Here is a 25,374-nt window from a genome sequence, read left to right as displayed (position 1 = left end):
CTCTGTGAGCCCCATGCAAGTTGGCAGAGCCAGGTTTTCAAGCATTACCAAAAAGCTGTGAGTCTGGAAGCCCCTCTCACCTCTGGTGAGAGATTGTTCCAAAAACTGGAGGTAACCATAGAAAAGGCTTTCTTTCTGGACCCTACCAGTCAAAAGTATTTAACTGCTGGGATTGGCAGCATACCTTCCTTGCATCACCAAATGGAACAGGCCAATGTAAAGAGGTGGAGACAGCTCCACAGGTAAGTAAAATGTAAATCATATTTCTTGTATTTGCTGAAATCTGATCCTCTAAAAATTGGAGCCAAACCCCTTCAAATCAAAGGAGCAAGTCATGATTATTAACAAAACTCTTTGATGGCAGAATTAATCTATTATAAATGGGGCTAAAACTAAGACCAATTCTACAAACACATACATTATTAATATTTTTTAAAAAGATCTGTTCTTAATATGTAAAAATCATCTTTCAAAATTGTTCATGTTATTTCACAGGCTTAGAGTTGATGCGGTCTTTGTTATAACAAAAATGATTTAATGGTCTCTGTCTGATGGTGTGCAATTAAAGGTACTTTTAGTAGAGAAAAGAAAGTTGGTGATTTTTCAGAGGAGAATAAAGATTTAAAAATATGCAGTATTTTATTTATTCAAAATTTTAAACTGCCCAATGGCTGAATTTCTTTAGGCAGATTTCATTTTAAAAGTGCAGACATGACTGTTACAACCAAATTAAAATTTCAGGGAGACATGTATAAGGCGGAAATTGTGAGGAGTTATTTTTAGTTGTCTTCCCAGCACCAACTGTCTTGCAACATACAGATCCAATTACAATTTTGTTTTTGTTGGTACTGTCTAAATAAATACAGTATAAATTTTGGACACTTGCTGCTACTCATATTGTGGCTATTATTATTTTGCTTCCATAGAAATTAATAAGTCTCAAGAAGACACAGTCAAAAATGTTGTACCTTGACTTGAAGTTGCGGTATAACCTAATTAAATAGTACTTGAAGAGTTAAAGAGAAAACAGCAATTTAACATTTGTATACTAGAAGCAGGTTCATTCTGCTGAGCTTTTAACATATACTTTTTAAAGTAAATTTGATTAAATTAATCAAATTTCCTTCTGCTGAGAAAATATAAACTGGATCAGTGACAGTCTAAATGTATGTCTCTACATGTGCAATAAGTATGTAAAACTGTTTCACTATGGATGAATATGTCTAGTTCACTTTCTATTATTGCATTTTTTACTATTGCAAATTCTTTGTCCATCAGTTTTTCTTAATACTACATGTAAATTACTCAGCATGCTAAAGTTTGTGTTGTCATCGTCCATAAGATTCAATCTTTCTCATGTTGACAGGAAATCTGTCTTCTGCAAGTTCTTCCTGCCTGAAATGATCTTAAATTGATGTTGGTGGATGGAAGTTCTGGAAGATTTAACTTCCATATTTAACATTTAACTTTCTTCAGGAAACCTGCTTTGGGTTTTGGGTTTTGCTTTTTAACTTATGAAGACTATTTTATTGGAGGTGGTATTTGAAAACTGGGAGTACCAGTCCCTTCCTCTGTAACACTGGCTTGCCTGAAGGATTCCTGAATGTTCTGTGGGAATTTCTAACTGATAGGACTAGGCATTCTCTCAAAGTGCTTCTCAAATAATGGAACAATAAGATCTGGCTCAAGGCTTTCCTTGATTTCATTTATCCTTTGAGCAGATTGTCTTTGAAATTTAAATCTTATATTTAAATCTTTATCTGTGAGGTGTACCTGTTTAAATAGCTATATAGATATTCCCTTATCTAATTTCTTCTGGAAATGAGGACTATCAAGTACAAGCTTGGAAGAATAAACCTATGGTCCCAGTGACCAACCCAGACTTGAACTAGTAAATACAGTCCAAATACTGTATATGTTTTACACAGTTTATTAAATCTGGATAGATACCAGACTCTTTAAATTTCCTGTTTTATTATTTAAAGTAGTGTATAGTTGAGTTTGGATGCTGTTTCAACCTCAACTGACTCTGGGTGACTTATAAAAGTAACAGTAAATGAAATCAAATATAATAACTTAGACCAAAAGAAATTACAAAATAATTACAAGATGGCAACCTAGATCATATATCAAAACATTAAGGAGAGTTCTGTCCACTCTACCCCAAAGCTTGGGTGAACAGCCAGTTTTCTAAGTCATTCCAGAATACCCTCAAGGTGGGATTATGTCTGAACTCAGCCACTAAGCATAGGCACAGCTACAAAGAGGAAATACTTCTTGGGTATGGAAAGGTAACACTATTTAACTAAAGGGACCTGGGTTATACTCACTCTGCTGGATGACTCCAGATGTATAGAAATTGTGAGACATAAGTGGTCCCTCAAATAACTGGCTTTTATAGGTAATAGCCAGCTTTTTGAATCAAATTACTTCAGTAAGGATGAAAAAATACCGATGTTTTGCTGGCATTATCTCTATGAGGCAATTCCTAAAATAGGCTTTTGTTAAGTCAGGTTCACTCAGAATCTTCCTACAGGGGTGCTCCAGGCCTCAGCTGGACCAGAAAACCCCAAATTCAGTCTGGAAGCCCATGGAATCCATCACTTGCTTGAGATGGGTCAATTAAATAGATAAATTGCCCTTCAGGGGATAGTGGTACTAGTGAGCTAGAAGGCAATCAAAGAGTAATAATTTGATAATTTGGCACAGGTTCATGGTTGCTATGGAGGCCAAAAACTCCTATGCCTCCTCCAGATGGCAGATTGAAACTCCCAAACATCTTGGAGGTTCCACTGTTAGCCCAGCAATAAAATCCAGCAGCTTAAGCAGGGATTCTGCTGGGCAGAAAGTAAAGTAATACACCAGCAGCAGCCCTAACTGTTCCCTAGAGCCCAGCCACAAAACTTCACATTCATTTATCTGTGGAGCAGAACCTCTGAGAGTCTTCAGAGACTTGGGGTAACAAATGTCAGCACAAATTATATTGCATCTCATAACCAGAGCTCCCTGTGTGCTCACCAAAACAATATTTTGGCTTTATATCTACAGCTTTCCTTATTCTTCTTTCCAGGTAAAAAACCCTTTAATGTCAGCATATTTAAGCATGTGTTCATGTTCCACAGTTAACTTTTTTTGCTTTTCCCCTAGGAGCACATTGAGGCTATGATATAAAAATGGAGGTTTGTGTTCCCAAGTTCTTTATAGTGATTGCTTTAAGAATACTAGATGGTTTCCTAGAGTTCCTCCATAGAAATTTTCCTCAAAAGAAAGAGAAAAGATGGACAATAGTGCACCTGAAACTTATTTGCCATAGGTATGTGACATTTTTACTCAGGTCTGATGTAGTTTAAAGACTTTTATGCAGAATATTATGAACAGAGCTGCAGTCATGCCTCACTCTGCAGGAGGTGGTGAAAGATTAAAGCCATGCTGTAAAGATTCTCCTCACGTGGCATCCAGAAGGGCAAAACAGTCAGAAGAAAGAAAAGGTTAGGGTTCTGCCTATATAAATGACAGAACTGCTTATCCCCAGGCCTGGGAGGGGGCAGGTAAACTGTGCATGGAAAAGACTCTTGAACTTTACTTAAATGAAAAAAAACAAACAAACAAACAGACCACACACCAAGATGATAGGCAGATGTTTTCCCTTTAAATTACAGTTAAAAAGGCAGATAGTGTTCATAGTTCAAGGAAAACTATTGGAATGAACAATTGCACATAAATTGCCAAGGTTTATGAAAGGGAGAAGCTTTCCTCACATGATTCTGAGAAGTTTTCACTGGATCAGGTATTTAGAATTAATTATAGAGGAGTCATTTCAAGAAATGGCTTGCAGTATGAAAAGGAAGACATGGAGGAATAGTTGAGTTTCTGTTCAACACCCGGTTCAAAATGGATTCCAGTGCAGCTGGATTTGACATTATTTTCCAAAGCGAAGCTGGCCATGCTAACCCAGACATACCTAAGAATTTCTTTCTCAGAGGAACTGTCCCACCACAAAAATCTGCTATTGGAAATTACATATGAATATGAAAAACTTCAAAATGGCACTCACCAAACACTGTGACCAAAGCAAATTCATTCACAGATGCAAGGTAGATAGAACCTAAACAGTGAGGCTATTTTAAGAGTGTCTTGATCAGTGTGAGAAAAGTAGAAAAACCAGGCCAACAAAAAGATAATTTGCCTCTGTAATTTGATACATTAGTATTGATGATTCCTTAAAGTGCTTGCTCAAGATTTTTTTAAAATCTATTAATGTTTCATAATTGCAGACAATTATGAGACAGTAATTGTTTTAATCAGTATAAAAGCTGAAGATTAAGATTTTAAACTTGTGGTTATTCCTTACCAGAACAGAGTAATGCTATGTCACTCTGTTAACTTCATTTGGATTTGTGTGAATGTTGTAATGTGTCAAAGTGTTAAAAAACCTTTATATTACTTTTGTTTTGAAGTTTTTGAATTGTATATGACATTACAATTTTGCAGGTTTTGTAAATCTGAAAGTTTTAGCTGTTGTCATGAAATTCCTTTCAACTGTTTGAATGTTTAGAAATTAACAAATCATAATAAAAGGCAAAGTCTGAAAATCATACATAAAATAGTTAAAACGTGTATATGTTGCCTCATTATCAAATCTCTTTACATCAAAAATGTTCCACCTTACAGTGGAGTTCTGAAGTTCTATTGCTCTTTTAAAAAATGGAAATGTTTATGTTTTACTCTGAGTAGAAGTTTCTTTGTCTGAACAAATACAGATAGGAAAGAATAAAAAGATCAACATCTACAGAATTTACAAAAACTATGGTGAATTATGGTTCCACAGATGATTTTTAAATGAAATATTTTCCAATTAGGTATCAGAAGCATCAGGCCACCTTTGGATTTAAATCGTAAGCAAGATGAGGCCTTTTTAGTACCAAAATGAGAGACCAGTAAAGAACACCAAGTTTGTAGAGTAGATGGGGAAGTCCAAAAGCAGCCTATAAGAAAGCAACTGGAAGCTACTTTACTGTTGCCAAGAAAATGACATGGTTGAGTCCATGAAATTATCAGAGTTAAGTCTGACCCAAGACAATTTATTTTTTTTTCCATTTTAAATGTGATTTAGTGTTATATAACACCCTATACTCAGAAATGGCTGAAAGTCAGAAAGAAATGTAAAACAGAGAAAAGTACTCTGCATTTCTGTGAAAAATACAAGCTTCTCTTTCTTTGCTTTCTTTTATTACAGCTTTTAGCTGTCATAAGTGTATCTTAATGAATGCTTTTACTGTATGGTTCCATATTTTGTAAACCATTTGAATTACATTAACAAACTAAACTCTAAGCAGTAAACTAAGCTACTTAACCATAATGAAAGAAGGAAACACATTGTGGTCACTAGATATCCCAAATATTATCAAATATATGTCACATACAAAGAAGTCCAAAGCACCACATTGCAAATGTGTATAGAAAAAGGCAACAATGTCATTTCAAAGCAGCAGGAGCTTTCTGTTATTCGGATCAGATTACTTTGAAATGCAATTTTTAATACAACATATTAGTATCATTGCATTTCATTTCCCTTTTCTGCCATTGAAATTTCAAATTCCTATCAAAATATTAACATTGCTGCTCTTAAGATTGGAATGCACTTATCTTTTTCACCTCCTTCTATCGTTGGGCTTGAAGATGCAGTTGATTCTAATTATGCCAACCTAACTGCTGACTGGAAAAAGTGTTCAGAGGAATGACTCATAAGTGGAGGTCTCTACATTGGTTATCAAAGGCCTTCTCAGCCTAATTCAAGTGCTGGTTTTAACATTTGAGGCCTGTGTGGCTTGGCTCTCATGCATTCAGTACAGCTTCTCTCCTGACCAAAATTAACTTCTCCTGTGGCTTCTCTGAATCCATCCCAAGTGAAATTACAACACTGGAGTTCAGAAGCCCATCTTCTTGGTGGCCGCCTCCTTGTTATGGGATATTTCACCACTTGCTCTAAATGTTTATAACTCATAACAATATATAAATTGTGTTTTTCCTAGAGAAAGAAGAAAGGAGCTAAATCATCAATAAGAAACACTCTTCCTTTGCTTAATAAAGTACTGTTTTCTTTTATGACATACATGATATTAAACCTTTCTTCACAAGTGTACTTTGAGTCAAGGCCTGATGTAATTGGATACAAAGAAGAGGGTGGCAGCTAATACCTTAGGCCTGTAAAAAGATTAGGTTTCAGCTTTTTTGATGTTGTTTTTTTCAGTTTTATCAATATATTTATTTACAAGTAAAGTTTCACGTTTACATAAAGATTGAAAATAAAGTTTTCACACTTTAAGAAGCTTCCAAATGTTACATAACTCTTTGTGACAAAATATGCATACACATTCAAGAAAAAAATGCACAAGTACAACATAGTATCATGTACTACATGAAGGAATTAAATGACATATAGTATAAAGTATCATCTCATTTTTTAAAAATAAAATAAAATAAAATGCTTCCCTTGTGCTTATTATAGAAAAGTAATGACAAAGCAGGCCTATCAATTGTGGATTTGAAGATAAAAAAATACTACCATGATTCAAGTCCATCAAAATATTTATTTTGAATATGTGTGTGTGGGGGGGGGGTTTGCCGTTAGCAGAGTAACCTTTGAAGAGTTATAAAAAAAGTATTAATCAAGCTTGCTTTTAGCTAGCCATACTTCGCAGGATTTCTACTGAACTCATATTTCTTTGAGGAATGTCAGAAAGAAACATTTTGGAGCAAAACTAAAAAAAAATAGAATTATTTTTATGTGAGTGGACTGGGGCATGGAATTGTTAAATTGTGGAACAGTCATAAGAAAATGAGCCTGCATGATCTTACTTGCATAGATGTAAGCAGGAACAGAATAAAGCACCAGACTTGTTATATGTAACATAGCATAATAGCCAAGAGATAAAGGTAGAGACCTACTTCATACAAAAAAAACATTATCCTAGTATGGTTCTGTCAATCTAAGCATTAAAATAGGCTAGAAGGTTAACAAACTAGTCAAGTAAAGTAGCAGCCTCCTCTAGTTCTGAAAAGCAAGCATCACATTCTTTGTCTATTTGATAGCAGCATAGAGAAGTGGTTCTATTCTTTCCCTAGAAAAATGAGTGATTCTCTGTCATGAATGAATAACACCCACAGACATATATATTTTTTTATCACACAAGCTAAGAAAACACAGGGAAAATGGGTTGCCAATTCAATTGTTATTGCATTGGATTATTCTCTATCCATTTTTTTGCTCTCTTTTTAAAAAATAAAGAACAGGCATAGTATGACCTCTTTTATATTTAGCATTTTCAAATCTCTCTCTCTCTCTCTCTCTCTCTCTCTCTCTCTCTCTCTCTGTCACTTTCATACCTAACCTGTTAAATTCGATACAGAAATATATAGGGCAATTTGGATACCTTCATTGCTTGCCCTACAGACAGTGCTAAAGAAATTATTCAATATTATCAAGTCATGAATGATAGCCACTAAAATGCTTAACAGAATCAGTGAACCCAAGAGTACGATTTCATGGCTGGAACCTTGTACATTTTCTCATTTCCGACAGGAGTTGAATATAGTCAATCAGTCAGAGTCAGTGTTCTGGATTATTTACATGGTATTGGCTCTGCAGGCAAGAGACATGAGTGGACTGCAAAGGATATAAATTTCCATTACAGTCATTTTGGTATTGCTAGGTGCAATCTGTTTCCTTTTTTCAGGGGAACATTTTATCAGGATGATAAACACATGTAGAGCAAGTGTTCTGCAGATAATAAATACCAAAGAGTCAAAAAGCTGACATAGCAAGTCTCTATCTCTAACTCTTCACACCTTGATGGAGACAAAAAGCAACTCTATCTTGATATGCATATATGTACGAATCTTAAAAACAAGAACTAAATCTTTGAATAAGTCTTGGTTAAGCTGAATGCAAAAAGAGTTTCAGTCCAATTGATTCTTAAACAATAGCAAGGAGATCAAAGGAGCCTTAGTTATAATTGTAAATAAAATTAGCCAATGTATCTAAAACAAATTTTATATTAAAAAGGCTACTTTGGACTTTTTAACATACAAGTATATCATATAAAGTAAAATTTAATCACCATAAATATTTGTCTTACATTAAATCCAGAATAATAATACAACACAAAATAATTATGTGTAAATGTTGCCTATTGCCAAACATATGGAGAGAAATGAATGGATAAGGCTTCCAATCAACAAGATGGACTTTGCTAGCAAAATGAAGCCTAAATCCTCAAACTTTATTTCATTCATAGTGCCTCTGGATTTCTTAAAAAAAAAAAAAGCCTTGTGCCAATGAGAAGGAAAGGTCCTACTCTCCTGGTGCATTAACACCTGCCTTCAGTAAGGTAAATAAATAAATAAATCTCTTGTAGAGAATCTCCACATTTGACATAAATGCTAAGGATACCGTAGAAAGAACAGTGTTTTACCAGTGCTGTGAATCTAGCATACATGCACTTAGGAGTGGAAAAGTAAGAATTACCTGTCTTTCTGACATGACATAGAGGTAATTATGATCTATGGAAAAGGCCATGTCACGGAGGATATGACTCCCATCCTTGAAAATTGGCACCGTTTCATACTGAATGCCACCATGAGGAGGCCCATCTGCTCGTATCTAGGATAAAAGTCAGACATACTACAGGTTAGTCATTGTTACTGAATTTAAGGAAATAGGCTGATATCACTGTAGACTAGAAACAGAAATCAAACATAGTTTCATGCACTGCCTGTCAGAACTGAATCTAAACATAGATACCCATGGAATCACTTTTGAAAATGTGTTATTTTACAGTAAAATAAATGACCTAGAAACCTCCTGAAGGGCAGCATTAAAATTAAATAAATAGCCATTTAATTAGACAACATCCTGTATGAGTTCTGAATGCATGAACAACAAACTGGAGTGACAAACAAGCCCTCAACTTCCTACTCTTTCATTCTAATCCCCAAGCATTCAGTATGGAAGGCAGCAGGACTCAACTTGACTGTCATTTCCTATGCAGTCCAAGTCCTAATAAATCAGGGGCCATATTGCAAAAATACATTACTTTCCGATTTTCTGCTGAATACATAGAAATTGGGCAGAGAAAGAGTTACATTACACAGCTTGAATGCACACCCTAGTAAGTGTGAATTCTTCAGCATATTTATTTATCACCTTCAAAAATTTCAGGTAGTATTCTCCATGAAAATAATCCAAAAATTTCTTATTTCAGTATGCCTCTGCATGTATCTGCATTTGTCTGTATGAACACACATGTTTGTGTGTGTAGTTCTATAAAACCTGAACCAGTTATACACAATATAAATATATATCACTGCAGTTCTCATACCCAAGTTGGCAATCTAACTGAAGTTTAAGACAATAGCTAAAGCCTTAAATAATTACAAGCTAGCAGAAATTTGTATTGCATTTTTTAACAAAACAAAAACTTGGCTCTCATTAGGATGCCAGATGGATGCCTAGGGTGGCACTTATAATCACTTTTTCAAAAAGGAGAAAATCATGATGAAAAAGAGGATCATCAGATTTACACAAGTGGCAGGTGTTAAAAGTTACATTTTTTTTGCATTTTTCCCCCATATAAAGTATCTTCTGCTGAACAGGATATGTGATCAGTGAAAGGTTTAGTTTATTATCAAGCTCTATCAGCAATCTATAGAGGCTTGGATCACCTCCAGCTCTGGAGACCTCTAGTCATAATAAAAAATAAAAGATGACAGCACTTGAAAATAAAATACACAACAAAAGTCCTCCCAACATAAGTGAAACATAAGTTTAGTGCTTTTTTTGTTTGTTTGCTTTCAGGGAGAGAAAAAAAGCAGAGGTTTATATTTGATTTCATTCCCTTTGGGAATGAACCCTAAGTCAAATTACTTGATAACTTTCATTCAGAATAGTCCTGATTGTTATGATCTTTTCAGTCATCAATAATATTGTCATTTGAATTTTCTGCCATAGATATCAAAGTCGAAATAATTGATTTATTATCTATAATTTTTGTTTTAATGTTTTTGCATTTTTATCCACATAACTACTTCATTGCAAAAAAATTGCTCTTTGAAGGAAAGAAAGAAAAGCAAACTCACATTTCAGCAGACAAACTACTGAAAAGACCATTTGGTCTGTTCATATTAATGATATATTAGGTTTAGTCATGCAAATCTCGCTCACAAGAGAGAATTTCTCTAGTTGTAAGCCATCCTACTGTTTGAGTATCTTCTGGTTCTCTTTTCAAATGTTAATAATTGATGGCCTTTGGAAAGAGGAATAGAGAAACACGTTTTATTGCATTTTCTCTAAGAACTAACTAATATGTGAATATTAGTTTTGGGTTGTTTTTTTTTTACAAAGGGATGCATACATAGCATCAGACTGCAAATATAGCCAATATTGAGCCATGGTGGTGCAGTGGTTAGAATGCAGTATTTGCAGATTTTTTCTGCTCACTTCCAGGACTTCAATCCTGACTGGCTCAAGGTTGACTCAGCCTTCCATCCTTCCAAGGTCAGTAAAATAAGGGCCCAGATTGTTGGGGCTGATTGGGTAAACCACTTAGAGAGGACTGTAAAGCACCATGAAGCAGTAAATAAGTCTAATTGCTATTGCTTTTGTAACCAGGTGAGGCAGTCCAAGTTCCATGAAGCCATCTGATGGCTTAGTGGTACTCATTGACAGGAATTCTTTCACTTTGCTGGACACAACATTGTTATGCAGGAAAGTTTCAAAGCATATGGATGCACTACCATGCTTGAGATGGGAGCAGAAACTAAACCATTGTTTATGAAGAGCTGTTCATCACAAAGAATCTGCCAACTTCAATCTCATGCCTGGTTGTTACTCATCATCCCATTTTACTGTTCAATTATTTTGTGTCTGATAGTTGTGTTAAGGTCATATATTAAAAAAAGAAATTTTAATATAGGCTGAATCTCCAGAAAAGGAATTACATATTTTAAACTCTAGTTTCGTTGTCAAAAAAATAATACTAAAGCTTAGAAGGAAAATCAGAACATTAACAGAACTATTAAATGAATAGTAATAATACATGTACTATTCTATTAAAAATGCTGCTTACATCCAAAAAGAGAGAAAAGGTTTTATCATACTTGACAGACAAAGCAACTTTAAAGTAATTTGAAGTCATTACTATTCCACTTTACTATTTGTAGGGAGGCAGACAACTCTGCCCTTAAGTTTTTCAGCAGTCCCTTTCTCCACCTATCATTAAACCAGCTGTTTAAAACAGTTGCCAAGACAACAGCTTCAAATGTCCTTCCATTAAAATGCCTGATTGTAATTTAATTAATCCTCATAGGCTAGCAGGCAATGTGTTGCTAGGCCTGGCATGGTGGCATTTCTTGATTAGAACACATGATTAATTTGAAGTTTCTGTATTGTCTTCTTTTCAGAAACAGATAATCCACAGTTCCCATAAAATAGGAAATACTCTTCATCTTCAAATGAAAAAAAATGCTCTAAATCAACTATAATGCTGTATCCCCCACCCAAAGCGAGAGACTCTCTATAGTTTATACCAACAATGTCAGCTAATCTTCTCTAAGAAGGTGCTATTTTAAAAATGTCATTCCATTATCTAGATCTTATCTGTACATTATTTCAAAAAGAGGTCTTAAATGCATTTCAATGGAAAACTGCTTCATAGTGACTAGTTTTTGAATGAGGTTCTCTGGCAGGTACTTCCATGCATCAGACTCCTTCTTTAGACACTTTCAAATCAAACAGATTTAAATTGCTTGACTTTATAGTTGCTTTCCATACAGCAAAATGCATATTTGTAAAAGAATATCTACATTGATTAAGATGTGTATACGTATGTGTGTATGTATGCATGCATGCATTTGTTTGTTGCCCAAGGAATTCAAGGTAGTGTTTAAATGTGAAGAATGGCAGACAAAGAAATAGAGTGTAGTGGCTAAGCAAAAATTTGAACTTGGTTCAAGTGATTTAGTTTATAAAACACTGGTACAGCTTTTATATAGTATGAATAATGCATAATCTTTTTTATAAATTTCAATAAATAATGCACAATAATGCATAAATATTAGGAGAGAAAAGTGCATAAATCATCTTTATGTACTTGCATAAATAATAATATGTAGGGGAAAATAAATAATATTTTCAAGGACTATCATATACATACTTGGGAGAAACAATGTGTAAATGTAACCTATATAATAAAAAAACACATCTTATGTTTCAGTCACTTATTGATGAATATGTCCTCTTCCACTTTAGATACTTAGAAGCCCTTTTGATGCACAAAATTCTTAGTTAGGAGCAAGGTTTAGAAAGGTACATAAGAAATTGCTTTAAAAGAAACATTTTCAAAAAGCCTATACGTTAAGAAAAATACATGCAAACTACATTTATTTTAACACATGTGTTATCAAAATGCATGCAGTTATTTTTGTGGATTTATTTTTGTTGAATGTACAAATAAATATCTTTGATTGATAAACATATGAGAAAGTTGACAGATTTATCTATATCCATTTGTAATTAATCAAATATTGGCAGTTCAGAGAATAGAATAGAATAGAATAGAATAGAATAGAATAGAATAGAATAGAATAGAATAGAATAGAATAGAATAGAATAGAATAGAATAGAATAGAATAGAATAGAATTCTTTATTGGTCAAGTGTGGCTGGAATTTGTCTCCGGTGCATAAGCTCTCAGTGTACATACAAGTAATAGTGATAATCACATTCATAAACAACATGAAATACATTCATCATAAATCATAAGATGCAACACTTAGTGATAGTCATAGAATACTAGCTAAGCAAACAACATAAATCATACTAGGATACTAAAAAACAATATAAATTGTAAGATACAAGCAACAAAGTTATAGTCATAAGATGATAGGTAGGAAAGATGAGGTGTATCATAGTAATATAGGTTTACTAAGTAGTTTGACAGTGTTGTAAAAATTAATTGTTAAGCAGAGTTTTGGCGTGGAGGAAAAACTGTCCTTGTGCCTAGTTGTTCTGGTTTGTAATGCCCTATAGTGTCGTCTTGAGGAAAGAAGTTGAAATAGTTTATGTCCAGGATATGAAGGGTCTGTTGATATTTTCACAGAGCTCTTTCTTGCTTGTGCAGTGGAAGGCAGGCTGGTAGCAATTGTTTTTTTCTGCAGTTCTAACTATTCTAAGACAGACATAGACTTCTAACTATTCATTGAAGTCTATGTCTGTCTTGTTTGGTTGCAGATCCAAACCAGACAATTATAGAGGTGCAAATGACAGACTCAATAATTCCTTTGTAGAACTGTATCAGCAGCTCCTTGGGCCGTCTGAGCTTTCTGAGTTGGTGCAGGAAGAACATTCTTTGTTGTGCTGTTTTGATGACATTTTTGATGTTAGGTGTCCATTTTAAAACTTGAGATATTATAGAACCTAGAAACTTCAAGATCTCTACTATTGATACTATGTTGTCTAGTATTGAAAGAGGTTGTAGAATAGTAGGGCTTCTCCTAAAATCTACTATCACTTCTACAGTTTTGAGTGTGTTCAGTTCAAGATTGTTCCAGCTGCACCACAAGGCTAGTTTTTCAACCTCACATCTGTATGTGGATTCGTTGTTGTCTCGAATGAGTCAACACTGATCAAATCACTGTTGTGTCATCTGCAAACTTCAGTACTTTAACAGAGGGATCTTATAGTTATATAAATTATATTATAACTAAGAATTTAAGAGTATAAAACCTGCTTTACTAGATGTATTTTAATTCAAGATAGATAGATGATAGATAGATAGGAAGGAAGGAAGGAAGGAAGGAAGGAAGGAAGGAAGGAAGGAAGGAAGGAAGGAAGGAAATCTGTACTATTTCTTTTCTTTAAGGCAAATTCAACATCACTGTCTGCAAGCATTTACATCCCAGCCAAGGATGTGGGTGACTGCAAACCAGCAGCATACTTAATAATTCCTCTTGACCTTGAAATGAGAAAGGGTAAATATGGAAAGATAGGAATAGTTTTGATTGGGATCAGAAAAAATGAAAAAAATGGCAGTATACTTGATCCTAAAAGTAACATAATTACTGTGCAAGAAGAATTAAATTATGTGCATTTAAAATTATCTGAATACTATTATAACAATTTAATGTATCTACTTTAAAAATGTATTCCTAAAAAGCAAACCCCTAACCATTTATTGGTTAAGCTAAACCCACCTATTCTGCCAGATCTTCAGAATTCAGGATAAGATTTATAAGAAAAGGCATGAGTTCTGCAAATGGAAACCCACATAATTGTTTATACTATAAAGAATGGAGGCTATACTCAAATTCAGCTGTGATGCTAAAACTCTCCTGGGATGGAAAGAGCTTGTTTCCTGAATCAGTTCTCATGTGTGTTTGCAAATACAGTTTGAAAGGAGCCTAACAACATAATCTGCAAATCCAAATATCAATCACAGCTCAAAGCATTTAAGACCAGAACAACATTTGCACATGATCAAGTAAAATGCATTCCAGAAATTTCAATGCTTCAAAGGAGATTTGTTTAGCTAATACCCTACAGTGCAGACCACAGGCGTAAACTCAACATTATTTTAAAAGATTAGCAGAACACTACATTGTGTCAAATCTATGTTGCAGAGTAGCACCCCTGGTGATAGTATCTGATCTATTCAGTATGCTAATGCAATACAGAAGCTTCTATTTGCCTTTTATACTGATTCTTCCATTCAGCGTTTTACCCACTGCCACAACTGTCATTATAACTAAGCTACAATTGGATGCAACTCCTTCTAGTTCTTCTCTGTAGGCTCTCATTAAAGGGTGCTAAAAACTATTTGTGGGAACTTTCTGTGATTAAATTACCAACCTTTTATATTATGATTCTTCAGTGAGACAGGATCTCATGACAAAGTGTTGATGTCAGGAGGAAAAAAAAAGCTGAATAAGTGCCTGCTTGTACACCAAGCTTCATGGCTTAAAAAATTAGAATTTATTCTATGGAAACAGAAACACATTCAGAAAGAAAAAAGATAGTCTCTTGTGTTAGGTTGACATATAGTGGCTTCATATTCAGAAAAATAGCTCTATTGGGGAAGAGGAAAGTCTTGATATAATAAGGGAATAGTAGGAGGCTAAGCCAATCACACAATATCCATCTTTCAAAACAACATGACAAGGTTTTCTCCTTTAGCTTCTTAGAATGCTCCGTTGCCATCTTAACTTTTTTTTTCCTGGGCATATGAGCACATATTCAAACAGTGCACAAAGAAAATATTTTTTTCCACAACATGGTAGAATTCAACAAGAGTACTTCAAGATTAATGAATAAAATATTGTCAACTATGAACTCAGCTTTGCTCTTTTTGTTCACATCTTTTGCTTTTGTGTGTTGTCCACACTTTTCTCTTTTAAAAATTTTCACTTATTTTCCACTCCCATGTTAAAATGGCCAGACATAAATCAATATTTTCCTTGCAACTAGTTACAGGATACTACACTTAATACAAATAATCATATTAGTTGTCACAATAGACACCTAATCCATAATTAACTCTTGATTATAGATATCCAGCAATATTATTTTCTGAGATTGCCTAAAGGACCTAGGTTTTGTATGTATGGGGGGATATATGTGGCAATACACACTTTGATAAACATGGTGATAATGACCGATCCTTTGTAACATGTTACTTTCCCATGCAATTATTTCAAAAATCTTAAAAATAAAACAAAGCAGAGAAATAACTTGAGGAGGCCTACATTTAACTATATAATTAAAACTGTACAACAGCTGAAATATAAACTACATATATTGATTCTGGATATTGTAGAGTCAAGCCACAATGAGAAAATTCCTTAATTTCTCTCCATTGGTATAAGTAATAATTGAGGCAGGTCTTCTAGAGTTATTTCTTTAATACATCATGTTGGTTGAGACCTTCATTTAAGAGTAACTTGCTTGACTTATGTATGAAACTTAGTAAAATATGACCAGGTGAGTTTATATAGAGCAGGCATGTCAAACTGCCAGCCTGCGGGCCAGATGCATCATGCCAAAACTGTGCCCATCCCATTGGTGGCAATGGGGAAAAAGTCCCGATACGTCGTGCAACGTCACATGACGTTGCGAGTTTGACATGCCTAATATAGAGCCACCAATAGTACTGACTACAGAGTGGAAGAAGATGGATTTATTACACTAGCAGGTTCACACTCAGCTTGAGTGGAAATGGTGATCCAATATATGCATTGTGGGGAGAGGGGACTTAGAGTTATATTGATTTACTCTGAGATTTGTCAAATATTCTCCTTTATTTTCTTTCTAGGATAGGTGGGTGGAGGAAGAACTATATACAGTATATTCTGTGCTTCCATATAGCCTCTATTATCATCTTTTTGGCAAGAATTGGGTTCTACTAAGGATTATTCATGAGGAAAGCTTCTAAATCAGGATGCAGGATTTTTTTAGGGCTGTTGTAGGGATAAAGTTGAGACAGCCTCTTGTAGGCTGCTTGTGGCTTTTGGTGGAAAGGCAAATAAATTATTAATAATCTGATATCCAGAGGAATTTTGGGGGACCATGGGAATAGGGAAGTTCTCAACTGGTTGCCTTTGAAAAACACTAATTTCCTCCTGACATTACCATAGACAGTAACAAACTTTTTTTAAAAAATGGGCTGGAGGGACAAATTTATGATATTAGTATTGGCATGATAAATATTCTCCTGAAAATAATTGAAAAAATTGGAGAGAGAGGCAAGGAAGACAGAAAGAGAGGGAGAGAGAGAAAAAGAGAGAGAGATATATGCCTATAACTTCTCTTTTTACTACTATCTTATTTCAAAGAGGAAGAAGAAATGGAAAAGGAAGGAGAAATATATGAATAATTAGACTACTGCTTTTTCCTTTCTTGACAGCAGACAGTTCTTAGGCAGATTTGGATGTCATCTAATTTCCTGCTTTTTTATCTAATTCTTATAGACATCATGTTCTAAACATTCAGATCCATTAAAAAATACTATAGTATATAATTCCCTATTTTAACAGTCATTTTTTTTTATTTCTTGAAGAAAAAAAATTAAAAATCCACCTCAATCATGCATGGAAGTAAACTTATATTTGTAAAATGTCATGACCTGGCATATGACTAAAACCCACAATGGTGATTTAGATGTAACAATATCAGACTTTTTGATATTTATAACATACAACTACATAGCTTCTGTTTTTTTCTTAGTATTGAAGCAACCACCAAATTTGCTAATATCACTACTACAAAAATTGGAAGCACTAAGCCCCATTAATGGATGCAACCTAACTTCCCTACCTCACCCCTGACGTGATTTAATGATCTGTCTTCTAGGTGGGAAGCTTCCACTTTGAAATTAAAAGTGAAATACTAATCCTATTTAAAATGTTCCCTTTAACATTAATTTCCATGAGGAAATTAATGAGAACACTTTACACACATATTCAATTCACATCAGTGTATTCAATTAACTGAGTTACCTGAAGGGTCCCTCGGCTCAGCATCTTTGTCATATTTTCTCTATTTTAGTCCTGAATTATGAAAGAATAAAATCATTATAGGGAACATCATCTCCTTGTATTGTTGTGAAGGCATCAGGTTCATTTTTTTAAAGGTCACCGATAGGTTGTATGAAAATGGTACTGTGAAAATACATTCTGTGTGAAAGGTAGAAAAATGTACAACGTGAAAACAAAGTTCTCCCTCAACCAAAGGGAAATCTATGACAAGAGAAGTCACTTTGGAGTGTATTAGTGATTAAAGAGCTATTCATGGCAATTTATCTAAGGAGCAAAGGGCCATTTATATCACTGCTACCTTCACATTTATAGCCCTAACTTCCTTCACTAAGTGAAGAAACTGGAAAAAGGTCACTTTTCAAACTCTACTTAGGAGAAATGTTGATGAAGATTCTCAGCTTCCTCAGCATGTATGGATGTCTGGAAATTGAGTCATGGCCACTGGATTGATTTTCTTGTTGGTTTGAGATGTTTTGCTGCTCATCCAAGCAGCTTCCTTGTTGTTAGCAGTCTACTTAGCATATTTGCTAAACCAGGATCCTGGCTGGGAGAAAATCTCTATTCAGTTCAAGACTGTGAGTCCTCTTGAGATTTCCTTACTCATTACTGATTGGTTAACAAGTGAGACAATGCAGATAGTACTATATTTCCATTATAAATGTTGCTCTATTTTGCTCAGGTATAAGTATTAAATATTAGTCATAATAAAGATGCCAAATATATCCACTTGTTTCTTTAATTGGAATGGAAGATAAATAATCTTCATCATCCTCATACTGATTATGGTGCAGCCTTTCTTATACTATATCATTATATAGGCATGTTTTTTCCTAAATAATAATGATTCATCAAAGGCTTCATATGTATACATTTATGCAATTTAAGAAGCAAGCACTAGATTTTCTAAAGGGATTATCATTTTGTTTATTTAATCAATCTATTAGTTAGATCAATTACAATAGCAACTTAGGTGGCTTTCAAAGCATACATAATTAGAGTTAAAATAACAAGGCAAAATAAATCAAGCAAATAATAAAACTGCTATAACCCACATCAAGGAAACAATTGCCACCTTTATTTTGTTGTTTCTTGTGTTAGCCCTCCCCGAGTACTAATGAAATAACAAAGATTTCTGTTGATATGTAGAACACTTTAAAAAAAAGCAGTTACACAATTAAATCAGGGTGGGGAACTGAATTCTGACTTATAATCTATTTTTATGGATGCCTGCAAATACTGTAGTGGTGCATAACCAAGATGTAACCGGTTAAAGTATTGGACTTGAGCCAAGGAAATTCAGCCACTGGGTCACTTTGGGCCAAAATAATTTTCTCTTAGTTCAACTTCACAGAGAAGCTGTGGGAAGTTAAAATAAGAAAGATATCTTGCAATGCTGCTTAGAAGAAAGTCAGTGCACATAAATATAATTCATTAATTAAATTTGATTACAAATCAAATTTGTACAATAGAACAGAAAAAATAAACAATAGCAATGACTATATAAACAAAACAATTTTTAACTGATGACAAAACAATTGCAATATTGGCATCAGTTAGACTTTTATGAGGACAGAGACTAAGAAATTCCTTCAAGCAATGCATTTCCTCTTTCAGTGGAGAACAATGCCATTAAGAATAGGCTGCACACTCAATTCCTACCCACAGGGCCCCTGTCTTACCAAGATTCAACTTGAATTTATTGAATTTCACCCAGCTCATTACTAACCCCTCACACTAGTCGAGTGCCTGGGCTAGCTCATCTGCTTCAGATGACAAGAGAAATGAATTTCTTCACCTTATTGATGGCACCTCACTCCAAATTCTCTGATGACCTCACCTAGTGCCATCACACACAGATGTAGAAGCATAGGTAGGTGCTGCATCTCAGATGTTATGTGGCTGAGCAAAATTCTCCCAATGTCACTTTCTGAGTCTAAAAGCTATTCACACTAGTGATTTATAGCATCATCCAGCCACTCCTGTAGCGATATAAAGCCTGTCCACATTAGTGATATATCACCGCAGCAATGACTGGCTAATGCTATAAATTGCTAGCGTGGATAGCCTCTGACCCTGTAGGCAGAGTGGAATCACTGTATCACCATGTCTGACATCCAACCCAAAGAATCAATCCAGTAAGATACCATGCAGGATGACATCAAAAGCTGCAAGGAGATGAAGCAGAAACACAGAATTGTGCTCTTTTTCTTTCTGTAGAGCAAAGTTAGATGCAATTAATTATTTATCTTATTAGGAAGCAAACTAGAGTGGTTTTTTATTCTAATTAAAAATCATATACTAAATAAATAGGTTATAGAACTATACAGTACTGGCATGGTAACATCTAATTCTACAAAAAGCTTCCAAAAGCCAGAGTGATAGGTAATCATGAATATTAAAGAGCAATTTGGGACTGCAATCTAAAGCAGACAATTGAAGTGGGACTGCAAATCCAGCTTGACATCTCAGCCTTTTCCTTACACTGCTGGACATAAAATAAACAAAGCAGTAAACCAGCATGAAGACAGCTGAGCTTCTCTGCTCTGCTGTTCAGGCCTGGTCATTACTGACATACCTTCTTTACTTATTTGTTAGATTTAAGTCCTATCTTTCTTTTAGGACCTCAAAGAAAAAAAAATAAATGTTGATCCTTCTATCACGTTTGTTTTTAAAATAATAATATTGTCTGATAACTCCTATGTGAGATCAATATATGCAAACATATCCTTGTTGGAAGAAAACACAAACATGATTTGTGAATCATGCACTACCCTTAAAGGAACAGTAGTCCTGGACTAAGTACAAAGAAAGCTGAAAATCCATTCTAAGAAACTTTAGAACTAGCTTAAAGAGATAGTAAAGGGAGAACTACAGCGGAATCAGTGCTGGAAGCAAGGGAAAAATTGAGCCACAAGGTTTATTTTTATACATCTTTATGACACACATTATTTATAGATTCAAGACTTTTGTAAGTTCAACACTCATGTCAAGATATACAGCTGTGCATTTTTTTGCCTGAATTATACACAAGCTCACAAATCCAAATTTATTGCTTTTAAAATAATAACAAAAAAGAAACAAAAGAACAAAAAACACAAAGATATATACATTATAAAAAATGCTTGGGAAGCACTTAAAAATAAGTGAAAAAATCACAAAAATAAACTAAAATGGACACTATACTATACTGTTACAACAATAAACAGTTTACTATTATCTCTATATAATTATTATATATATTATAATAGTCAAACTATATATGTACATATGCATACACACACACACACACTATATATATATATATATATATATATATATATATATATATATATATATATATATCCCCTTCATGGATTACTGCCTTGTCGTGGCGAAGGGGCTTGCGTAATTCAATGAAGCTATGAGCTATGCCGTGCAGGGCCACCCAAGACGGACAGGTCATAGCTGAGAGTTCTGACAAAACGTGATCCACTGGAGAAGGAAATGGCAACCCACTCCAGTATCTTTGCCATGAAAACCCTATGGACAGTACCAAAAGGCAAAACGATATGACGCTGGAAGATGAGCCCCTCAGGTCGGAAGGCGTCCAATATGCTACTGGGGAAGAGCAGAGGGCTAGTACTAGTAGCGCCAGAAAGAATGAAGCGACTGGGCCAAAGCCGAAAGGACGCTCAGCTGTGGATGTGTCTGGTGGTGAAAGGAAAGTCCGATGCTGTAAAGATTTTTTCTCCATAGGAACCTGGAATGTAAGATCCATGAATCAAGGAAAGCTGGACGTGGTCAAACAAGAGATGACAAGACTGAACATCGACATCTTAGGTATCAGCGAACTAAAATGGACAGGAATGGGTGAATTTAATTCATATGACCACCAGGTATACTACTGCGGGCAAGAATCCCTCAGAAGAAATGGAGTAGCCTTCATAGTCAATAAAAGAGTAGGAAAATCAATACTGGGATACAATCCTCAAAATGACAGAATGATCTCAGTTCGAATCCAAGGCAAACCATTCAATATCACAGTAGTCCAAGTCTATGCCCCAACCACCAGTGCTGAAGAGGATGAAATTGACCGGTTCTATGAAGCCCTACAGCACCTTATAGAACTAACACCAAAAAATGATGTCCTTATCATCATGGGGGATTGGAATGCTAAAGTAGGAAGCCAAAAGATAACCGGAATAACAGGCAAGTTTGGCCTTGGAGTACAAAATGAAGCAGGGCACAGGCTGATAGAATTTTGTCAAGAGAATACGATGGTCATAGCAAACACTCTTTTCCAACAACCCAAGAGACGGCTCTACACATGGACATCACCAGACGGTCATCACAGAAATCAGATTGACTATATGCTCTGCAGCCAAAGATGGAGAAGCTCTATACAGTCAGTAAAAACAAGACCAGGAGCTGACTGTGGCTCAGACCATGAGCTTCTCCTTGCAAAGTTTAAGCTTAAACTGAAGAAAGTAGGGAAAAGCACTAGGCCACTCAGGTATGAATTAAATCATATCCCTGTTGAATATACAGTAGAGGTGACAAATAGATTTAAGGAATTAGATCTGATAGACAGAGTGCCTGAAGAACTATGGACAGAGGTTCGCGACATTGTACAACAGGTAGCAACCAAAACCATCCCAAAGAAAAAGAAATGCAAGAAAGCAAAATGGCTGTCTGAGGAAGCTTTGCAAATAGCTAAGGAAAGGAGGGAAGCGAAAGGCAAGGGAGAAAAACATAGATATGCCCAATTGAATGCAGAATTCCAGAGAATAGCTAGAAGAGATAAGAATGCCTTCTTAAATGAACAGTGCAAAGAAATAGAAGAAAACAATAGAATAGGGAGGACCAGAGATCTTTTCAAGAAAATTGGAGAGATGAAGGGAACGTTTAATGCAAAAATGGGCATGATAAAGGACCAAAATGGCAGGGACCTAACAGAGGCAGAAGAGATTAAGAAGAGGTGGCAAAATTACACAGAAGAACTATACAAGAATGAGCTTAATGTCCCTGATAATCACAATGAGGTGGTCACTGACCTCGAGCCAGACATCCTAGAATGTGAAGTGAAGTGGGCCTTAGAAAAGCTGAGCAACAACAAAGCTAGTGGAGGTGACAGTATTCCAGCTGAGCTATTCAAAATCTTAAAAGACAGTGCAGTAAAAGTGCTACACTCAATTTGCCAGCAAATTTGGAAAACTCAACAGTGGCCACAGGATTGGAAAAGATCAGTTTACATTCCAATTCCAAAGAAAGGCAGTGCCAAAGAATGTTCAAACTATCGCACCATTGCACTCATTTCTCATGCTAGTAAAGTCATGCTTAAAATCCTACAAGCTAGACTTCAGCAGTATGTGGATCGAGAACTACCAGAAGTACAGGCAGGATTTCGAAGAGGCAGAGGAACTAGAGATCAAATTGCCAACATACGCTGGATCATGGAGAAAGCTAGGGAGTTCCAGAAAAACATCTACTTCTGCTTCATTGACTATGCTAAAGCCTTTGATTGTGTGGATCATAACAAACTGTGGCAAGTTCTTAAAGAGATGGGAGTACCAGACCATCTTATTTGTCTCTTGAGAAACCTATATGCGGGCCAAGAAGCAACAGTGAGAACTGGACACGGAACCACTGATTGGTTCAAAATTGGGAAAGGAGTCCGGCAAGGCTGTATACTGTCGCCCTGCCTATTTAACTTATATGCAGAGCACATCATGAGAAAGGCAGGGCTAGATGAATCAAAAGTTGGAATTAAGATTGCCGGAAGAAATATCAACAACCTAAGATACGCAGATGATACCACTCTAATGGCAGAAAGTGAAGAAGAACTAAAGAGCCTCTTGTTGCGGGTGAAGAAGGAGAGTGCAAAACTTGGGTTGAAACTTAACATTAAGAAAACCAAGATCATGGCATCTGGCCCTCTCAATTCCTGGCAAATAGATGGGGAAGAAATGGAGGTAGTGACAGATTTTATTTTCCTGGGCTCCAAGATCACTGCAGATGGGGACTGTAGCCAAGAAATTAAAAGACGCTTGCTCCTGGGGAGGAAAGCCATGACAAATCTAGACAGCACACTAAAAAGCAGAGACATCACCCTGTCAACAAAAGTGCGTATAGTTAAGGCTATGGTCTTCCCAGTTGCAATGTATGGCAGTGAAAGTTGGACCATAAGAAAGGCTGAGCGCCAAAGAATTGAGGCCTTTGAACTATGGTGCTGGAGAAGACTCCTGCGAGTCCCTTGGACTGCAAGGCGATCAAACCGGTCAGTCCTAGAGGAGATCAATCCTGACTGCTCTTTAGAAGGCCAGATCCTGAAGCTAAAACTCAAATACTTTGGCCACCTAATGAGAAGGAAGGACTCACTGGAGAAAAGCCTAATGCTGGGAAAGATCGAGGGCAATAGAAGAAGGGGACGACAGAGAATGAGGTGGCTGGATGGAGTCACTGAAGCAGTAGGCGTGAGCTTAAATGGACTCCAGAAGATGGTAGAGGACAGAAAGGCCTGGAGGAATGTTGTCCATAGGGTCGCGATGGGTCGGACACGACTTCGCAGCTAACAACAACAACAACAAAAATATATATATATATATATATATATCAAACATTGTTCAAGTGTCTATATATACTGTAGAGTTGGAAGAGAACTTGGAGGTTGTCTAGTTCAACTGCCATTGCAGACAAATGGCAGTCGAGTCTCTTTTTTGGCATCGATATGACCTTATCATCCTCTTTTATCTTGCCTTACTTAGTTGAAATTGTCCAAATCTTGAAAGGTAATGTACCTTTTTTCTTTTTCAATAATAACACTTTGTCTTTTAGTTTAAATAGAATGTGATTCAGTTTTACTTTACCTAAATTTATCTTTCTATAACAAAGCTAGTATAAAGACACAAATTGAATGTAGCTCAGATCTAATGGTCTTCTCATTTTTCTTGTCCCCCCACCCACTTCTTCTTCTAATTCAACAACTATTTCAGGAGGATGCAAACAAGATATAGTCCCATATTTTTAATTTATTACCTTGAGAAAGTTTACTGAAAACAAAGCCAGAGGTTCAGTAAGTTCATTCTTTTAAAAGCTTTCTTTTAATTTGAAAAACTGTCAGACTACACCATGTCATATTTCAGCTTGCAGAAGAAGTTTAATAATGTGCCACCTTCATGCAAATGAGCTCCTAATTAATTAAATACTATTCATCTAGGGACAGATTCATTTGAATAAAATTTGGGGAGTTGGGTTGACAAGATTTTATCAAGATCTGATATTTTATTTTCCCCATGAGTCTGTTGTTCACAGAACTGCTTTTTCTCAGTCTGATGCTTTGGGACATTCTGGGATATAGCTCTCACTTTCTGCAACCCCAAGGAAAATATATGCAAGATGACATATGACTAAAGACAAGATATAATGGATTGACTACAAGTGAATTCAGTTCTTTCATTTCATATTTTGACAATCATTTAATTTGCCTTTACAAAATAGCAGAGGCAATACAATACAGTACAACAATTTTGAAATTAATCATGGTTCAAAGTATATGCATAGAAACATATTGGTTGCATTGATCAATTCAACCAAGCCAAGCAACAAACACTCATTGGGTTTATATAACACACTGAGATATAAGCATCAGTTTAAGACATTGGAAGGGCTAAGTAACTTCATTAACTAACCTCAGGAAGGATGCTGATGAGAATGAAAACCTGTGATTGGATCACTCGGTAGTATGATTCAAAAGAAAATAATGAAACTAACAGAAATTTGCAAAAAGAAAGAGGGCAGATAGGAATCCAAA

At 35.4% G+C, this 25,374-nt stretch overlaps 1 protein-coding gene across 1 annotated transcript in view; it reads right to left on the bottom strand.

The window, feature by feature from the left end:
- Positions 1-25,374, bottom strand: part of PLXNA2 (plexin A2) — a gene marked incomplete at both ends in the record, with an annotated part of 426,608 nt that overhangs the window by 262,610 nt on the left and 138,624 nt on the right. The window contains one exon of the mRNA XM_081322621.1: positions 8,528-8,662. Coding sequence (XP_081178747.1) covers positions 8,528-8,662 — 135 coding nt within the window. The remainder of the gene's footprint in view (positions 1-8,527; positions 8,663-25,374) is intronic.

Source organism: Vipera berus (assembly GCF_964194415.1).
Source record: "Vipera berus genome assembly, chromosome: 3".
Taxonomy (NCBI): Eukaryota; Metazoa; Chordata; class Lepidosauria; order Squamata; family Viperidae; genus Vipera; species Vipera berus.
Note: the sequence above shows the minus strand (reverse complement) of the source record. Positions and strands in the feature narration are given on the sequence as shown.